Source organism: Staurois parvus, unplaced genomic scaffold (genome assembly GCF_062004578.1).
Source record: "Staurois parvus isolate SC_StPar_1 unplaced genomic scaffold, SC_StPar_1.0 ptg000108l, whole genome shotgun sequence".
NCBI lineage: Eukaryota > Metazoa > Chordata > Amphibia > Anura > Ranidae > Staurois > Staurois parvus.
Window position 1 is genome coordinate 1,056,443 of NW_028317904.1, and position 7,909 is coordinate 1,064,351.

Below are 7,909 nucleotides of genomic sequence, written 5' to 3' on the forward strand. Positions count from 1 at the left end.
GTCTGGGAGCAACGATCTGCAGCAGCACACACCAGCTGATAGAAACTCCTTCAAATAGCAATTGGGTCCTCATATAATCAGAACGGGACATGGAGGAAGAAAAAAGGAATCCACATAATGTAAAACCATCCAGGCTTTGCTGAATGCAAAAACGTGTCAAAACTACTCATATGTATGGGTGAGCTGCCATTGTCTGCTTAGACCTGAGCAATACCTATTATAGTGATTTCTTATGCTTGTGATGCTAATATCGGCTCTGACACAGATTAATGTGAGTAGATTTAACAAGTTTTTCCATTCAGCAACGCCTGGATGGTTTTACACTATGTGGATTCCTTTTTTCTTCCTCCATGTGTATATGGGAATGTTTGATCATTCTTCCAGAAGCGCATTTATGAGGTCAGGCACTGATGTCAGACGAGAAGGCCTGGCTCGCAGTCTTTGCGCTAATTTATCCCAAAGGTGTTCTATGGGGTTGAAGTCAGGACTCTGTGCAGGCCAGTCAAGTTCCTTTACCCCAAACTCTCTCATCCATGGATTGGTCTTTATGGATCTTGCTTTGTGCACAGTCATGTTGGAACAGGAAGGGGCCATCCCCAAACTCTTCCCACAAATTTGGGAGCATGAAATTGTCTGAAACCTTAAGAGCTCCCTTTGCTGGAACTAAAGGGCCAAGCCCAACCCCTGAAAAACAACCCCACACCATAATCCCACCTCACCAAACTTTACACTTGGTACAATGTAGTCAGGCAAGTACTGTTCTCCTGGCAACCACCAAACCCAGACACCCAGAAGAATGATTTGCCACTCCAGAGAACACGTCTCCACTGCTCTAGAATCCAGTGGCGGCATGCTTTACACCACTGCATCCAATGCTTTGCATTGCACTTGGTGATGTAAGGTTTGGATGCAGCTGCTCGGCCATGGAAACCCATTCCATGAAGCTCTCTACACACTGTTCTTGTGCTAATCTGAAGGTCACATGGAGTTTGGCGGTCTTTAGCTATTGACTCTGCAGACAGTTGGTGACTTCTGCACACTGTGCGCTTCAGCATGCACTGACCCCGCTCTTTCATTTTACATGGCCTACCACTTTGTGGCTGAGTTGCTGTTGTTCCCAGTTGCTTCCACTTTGTTATAATACCACTAACAGTTGACCGTGGAATATTTAGTAGCAAGGAAATCTCACGGATGGACTTATTGCACAAGTGGCAACCTATCACAGTACCACGTTTGAATTCACTGAGCTCCTGAGAGCGACCCATTCTTTCACAAATGTTTGTAGAAGCAGTCTGCATGCCTAGGTGCTTGATTTTATACACCTGAATTCAATGATTTAGAGGGGTGTCCCAATACTTTTGGCAATATAGTGTATATCTCTAGGTCAGTAAAGGGGAAAAGATTAGCTGCCAGGACAATACAGGCAATACTGGTGACTATACATTTGCTTGCCTTTTTTGGAACAGCTTCCAGAGTTTGGTACCTCCAAGTCGGACACAGCAAGACAATACGGGGGGGGATAAAAACTTTGCCAACGGATAGAAAGTGCAGGGCTGCGGCACAGTTTACGTCACATGACCTGAAGCATTGTGTGGGCTTACTTCAACACTAGACCACCGCTTTCACAACTTTGGGTCATGTGATCCAAAACTGGAAAACTGTGGAATGCTTTAAATGACAGGTATGATTTTACACCAGAGGATTAACCCACTCCCCTTATCAGATTCTGGAATAGTTCAGCGTTTTTCTGAAATATTCTAAGCCTTGAGTTTAGGTCCACTTAAAAAAAACAAAAAAACTATTACATATATAACAAATATACACTATAAAGCTGTGATATTCCTCACAAAAGTCAAAAGCAGTAAAGAAAAATAACTTACTCTATTGCAGGCAGCAAATAATGTTTCCTCAAGGACTCAAAGTAGGGTCCTAAATTAGCAGTTCCTTCAATGACAAAGACCACATCTGATACTATGCCCCCATTTCCCTGAGTGGCTGCATCCATCGCTGTCACTGTTCAACTCCACAACCTGCCAAAACCAAACAAATAATTAGACACTAAAAAGGGAACTATAAGGGTGTTGAATACAGTGGTACTTGATTGAGGTTTTTATAGTTCTTTGTATATACAGTTTTTCTGATTCTAACAAAATTTATCAAGGCAAAGTTCTGCTGGATAAAAATAAAAAACAACTTTTGCCAAAAGAGCACTTCTGATTTAAAGGAAAAACAGGATTCATCTAATATAAGCAATGATCCTTTTTCCTTGTAGTTTAGGATTTGGCCATCCATAGTGCTTGACCTCTCAACCTCAGGGATTGCTCACACCAGATGCTTTTCAGGCATCCTGAATGCATGCACAGTAAAATCAATGTTTCCCAATAACCCTACTTAAAATGACTGCTTTCAGTTCCAACGCTTTCAAAGTACAGCAGTATGCATTTGCTTGCACTAGAACACGTGTTAACGGGCAAAAATGCACATAAATAGGGGGGGAGTGAGTGGAATCGTTAGCACTCTGATTTTTTAAGTAAAAAAAAAAAAACTCACTAGAACACATTACAATTGTGTGAAAACACACACTGAACACATGAATTGTGCTGTGAATTAGCCCTCAAAATCTTTCCAGTCTATCACTTTAATACCCATTTTTGTGAAAATATTCTGTGTCCCACAGGGCCCCATAGTTTACAGTGGTTGTAAAGGCTCAAGGTTTTTTACTTTCATACATTCAGCCCCATCTCGATTCAGCAATGTGCACAAGAGCCTTGGCTCTCCATGGACTCTCCCTCCTCATTGGCTGAGACAGCAGTGGGAACAGTCAATCACAGCCAGAGAACCAATGACGAGAGGGGGTGAAGCCAAGCCTAAACTCTGTGTGTGAATGGATATGCAGAGCAGTGGTGCAGGAGCAAGCCTGCTTGGGTGCCCCCATAGCAAGCTGCTTGCTCTGCAGGCACTCGGTAGGAGGGAGAGGCCAGGAGCATCGGCGGGGGACCCGAGAATCAGAGCTGCTGTGTAAAAAACCACTGCACAGAGCAGGTAAGTATAACGTTTGCTTTTATTATTTTTTTTACTGCCTTTAATATTTGATTTATCACAGTTACTTCTATAGCGACGTCAATTTACACAGCACTTTATATTGTACATTTGCATCAGTCCCTAAATACACATACTAGGGCCAATTTAGATAGGAGCCATTTAAGATACCAGCATGTCTTTGGAGTGTGGGAGGAAACTGAGTACCCGGAGGAAACCCACACAGGCACAGGGAGTACATGCAGACTCCAGGCAGGTAGTGCCATAGCTGGGATTCGAACCAACGACCCTGGTGCTGCCAGGCGGAAGTACTATTTAGCCCAGCAATGGGCAAACTACGGCCCGGCGGACCTTTTAATCTGGCCCGCGGAGCTAGGCTCCTCTCACAGTCCGCCCTGAAGACCGGTGTAGCATGAAAATCTCCTACGAGTATCTGTCCCCCTCGACGTATCTGCGCATGTGCCGGAGATCGCCGATCGGCTGCTAATGCCTGAAACTGGCACATGCGCAGATACGTCGAGGGGGACAGCTCCTCATAGGAGACAGATTTTCATGCTACACCGGAACGGCGCGGGAAGACGGCAAGAGGAACGCACGGAGCAAAGGTAAGTGAATTGACACAGGGGGACTTAATATGGGGGATGAATTACTATATGGGGGATGAATTACTATATGGGGGATGAATTACTATATGGGGGATGAATTACTATAGGGGGGGTGAATTACTATAGGGGGGGTGAATTACTATAGGGGGGGTGAATTACTATAGGGGGGGGTGAATTACTATAGGGGGGGTGAATTACTATAGGGGGGGGTGAATTACTATGTGGGGGATGAATTACTATGTGGGGGATGAATTACTATATGGGGGATTAATTACTATGGGGGATAAATTACTATGCTTACTATGGGGGAATATTACTATACTTACTATGGATGACACATACACATCATTCATCTACTCTTAGTCCGGCCCCCGGGTCCAATATATGAACCCATTGCGGCCCTCAAGTCAAAAAGTTTGCCCACCCCTGATTTAGCCACTATCCTCCCCCACTTAGCAAGGCTATTTTATTTATTTCAGGTACTTACATAGCACCATCAATTTGCGCAGCGCTTTACATTGTACATTCACATCAGTCCATAACCCTCAAGGGGTGTACAATCTAAGGTCCCTAACTCACATTCATACATACACATACAAGGGCCAATTTAGACAGGATACAATTCACCTACCAGCATGTCTTTGGAGTGTGGGAGGAAACCGAAGTACCAGGAAGAAACCCACGTAGGCACAGGGAGAACATGCAAACTCCAGGTAGGTGGTGCCGTGGCTGGGATTCGAACCAACGACCCCAGTATTGCCAGACGAAAGTGCTAGCCATTTAGCCACTGTGCTGCCCCATAACCTTGTAAACGTGTTCCTCTGTGATCCCTGTGTGAACCAGCCCTAGAACTCATTTGCACAGGATGCAGTCAGGTGCATATAAACACAGTACAAACACACATGCATGAAAAATGAATGCACTTCAATCAGCCTAGTTTTCACCACTGCATTGCTATCATTTGTTAAAAAAAAAAAAATATAGCATGCTGCATTTTTCTACACCAGAACTCTCACACAGTGCAAATGCACAAACACCACAAACCCATGTAAATCCAACTTTAAAGTAGAACATTTTTTTTTCAGCCAATTTTTTTTTCTTTTTGGATAGAGCAAGGGAGGGAGACCCATCAGTTTATTTTCTTGCCATCTCTGTCCCACGGAGGACATTTGCCTTCACTTCCTTTCTCATTGCCAAAACAGGAAGTGAGAGGCAATACTTGGAAATTAAAGCGGAACTCCACCCAGAAGTGGAAGCTCCACTAATCTGCCACATTTTGTGGCTTTTGGGGGGGATGGGAAGGTGGGTACCTTGTTTTGAAAGGCGAACTTCGCGCATGTGCAGTAGGAAACCAGCTGTAATTCTGCAAGGCTTCACTGTCGGTTTCCATTAGTCAAGATGATGGTGCCAGCAGCCGACTGATGGATCAGCTCGGGGTGAGGACACTTAGACAGGTAAGTGCCCTAATATTAAAACTCAGCAGCTACAGTATTTGTAGCTGCTAACTTTTTTTTTTTTTGGAAGTGGGGGGCTCCACTTTAGGGAATTCCTTGGGGACCCCCAGGTCACCAGAACTAGTCTCCCCATTGGAAGATTTCCCTTCTATTACTTTTATGGGGACAACCCAAAGTTTGGAATTTTATTTTGCTTTCATGATATACAGGACAAAAAGAGAGTGAATCTCCCTAATGGGGACACTGACAGCAATAAAACCTGACAAGCGTTCTAATCCCTCTGCAATCTATCCAAAGCTAAAAATATTGCCTTTAGTTATAAATATTCAAAAAAAAAACAAAAACGCACAATAGTGGCACTACAAGCGAGCGCAGAGATGGCGGTGTAAACACAATCTATGTAAAATATGGATTTTATTGTATGACCAAGCAAGATGTAAGCATACAAAACACTGCGCTGTGTCACATATGGTGCTAATGTACCCAGAGGGAACACAGCATGTGGAGTGTACAGCAGCCAAGCTATATACTAGGTGTCAAGACTCAGGACTAGGTAGGGTCCAGCAGCAAGCAGAGAGCTCTGCGGCCTTATCAGCTCCAGTTACATTACAAGCAGAATACTCTACCTGGGAAGACGCGCTGAGACTTGTAGTCCCCCTGCAGCTACACAGACACTTCTTCGTGGAATATTCCTTTATTCCTAACCGGTACCTGAACGTTTCCCGTACACGCCTCCTCCGTCTCCGCTCACGCTGTCTCCAAAGCACCAACACAGCGGCGTAGGACGATTAGCTGAGCGCCCTCTTAAAAACAGAGCAGAGAACAGTGCAAACTTCCGTGATCGACTAGTGATGGCTGGCTCCCGTTGTCGTCATCTTGGATAACAGCGCTCATGCTGGTGGGAAAGGATATGACACCAGCTGGAGATTTCAGCTCTGAGTCAGACGTGGGAAGCTGGGTATTTTTTCACAGAATGGGTTTTGTCTACCCGAACTCTTTGATTTTTTTTTTTATCACAACAGTCTTCCAAACTGTAGAAAATAGTCCAAATGATGGATATAGGAATTAGAACAATTGGATATAACAACCCTGAAATATTACATACATGCACAATAAACAAATTGTATACTTTATTATTTTGTATTATTAATATAATACAGGATTTATATAGTGCCAACAGTTTGCTCAGCGCTTTACAACGTACATCTTTTGTACTGTTCTTTTCCTAACCACTTGATGCCGGCGGTACGCATATATGGGCCTTAACGCCAAGAGGTCGCATATATGTGTAATCAGGGGCGGACTGACCATTTGGAAACTCGGGCACTGTCCGAGGGCCTGGGGTCAGTAGGGGGCCCCATGAGATGCCCCTGGTACCTTTTTCATAGGCTTTTTTGAGTTTGGGCAAGGACACAGGGGCCCCATGATCCCCTATTGCCCGGGGGCCCAATGTGTGTAGCAGAATGTAAACAGCCGTGCCGAGAGCGAGTGCCCTTCATGCTGATAGCAGAGGAAGGAAGCAGAATAGAGAAATGACACTTAGTGCTCTTAACCACTTACCATCCTGAGGATTTACCCCCCTTCCTTACCAGGCCTTTTTTTGCTGTTTGGCACTGCACTACTTCAACTGATAACTGCGCGGTCATGCAATGCTATACCCAAACAAAATTTACGTCCTTTTTTTCACACAAATAGAGCTTTCTTTTGGTGGTATTTCATTACCTGTGCGCGTTTTATTTTTTGCGCTATAAACTGAAAATTAAAAAAAACAAACAATATTTTCTACTTTTGGCTATGAAAAATATATTGTAAACTCAAAGTTAGTCATAAATTTAAGCCAAAATGTATTCTACTACATGTTTTTGGAAAAAAATAATACCAATACGTGTATATTGATTGCTTTGTGTGAAAGTTATAGTGTCTACAAACTATGGTATAGATAATGTAATTTATGCCATTTTTTGATATACAATGCTGCACTAGTTTAACTGACAATTGCGTGGTCATGCAATGCTGTACATAAATGAAATGTATGTCCTTTTTTTCACACAAATAGAGCTTTCTTTTGGTGGTATTTGATCACCTGTGCACTTTTTTTTGCGCTATAAACAAAAAAAACACAAATATTTTGAAAAAAAAACAGTATTTTATACTTTTGGCTATAAAAAATATATAGTAAACTCAAAGTTAGTCATAAATTTAAGCCAAAATGTATTCAGCTACATGTCTTTGGTAAAAAAAATCCCAATAAGTGTATGTTGATTGCTTTGTGTGAAAGTTATAATGTCTACAAACTACACCCTGTTCCAAATTATTATGCAAACGATATTTTTCTCATTTACCTAAATAACTGATGTAAATAACAGTCAGCATTATTCTCATGTTATCAACTATTAACAACATTTTTAACTTTTTAAACATTTTACCAGGTCACGTTACATTTTAACATAGGACCCCTTATTTGATAGCAGCTTCACAAGTCTTGCATCCATTGAACTTGTGAGTCTTTGGACAGTTTCTGCTTGAATTTGTTTGCCAGATGTCAGAATAGCCTCAGAGCTGCTGTTTGGATGTAAACTGCCTCCCACTCTCATTGATCTTTTGCTTGAGGATGCTCCAAAGGTTCTCAATAGGATTGAGGTCAGGGGAGGATGGAGGCTACACCATGACTTTCTCTCCTTTTATCCCCATAGCAGCCATTGATGCAGAGGTGTTCTTTGCAGCATGAGATGGTGCATTGTCATGCATGAAGATGATTTTATTATGGAAAGCATAGTTCTTCCTTCTGTACCAGGGAAGAAAGCGATCAGT

General features: G+C 42.8%; 1 protein-coding gene across 1 annotated transcript in view; it reads right to left on the reverse strand.

The window, feature by feature from the left end:
- Positions 1-5,926, reverse strand: part of MED25 (mediator complex subunit 25) — a 113,915-nt gene extending 107,989 nt beyond the window's left edge. Inside the window, exons 1-2 of the mRNA XM_089671590.1 lie at positions 5,725-5,926; positions 1,881-2,030 (exon numbers count right to left, since the gene is read on the reverse strand). Coding sequence (XP_089527716.1) covers positions 1,881-2,005 — 125 coding nt within the window. The 5' untranslated portion in view covers positions 2,006-2,030; positions 5,725-5,926. The remainder of the gene's footprint in view (positions 1-1,880; positions 2,031-5,724) is intronic.
- Positions 5,927-7,909: the final 1,983 nt, after the last annotated feature.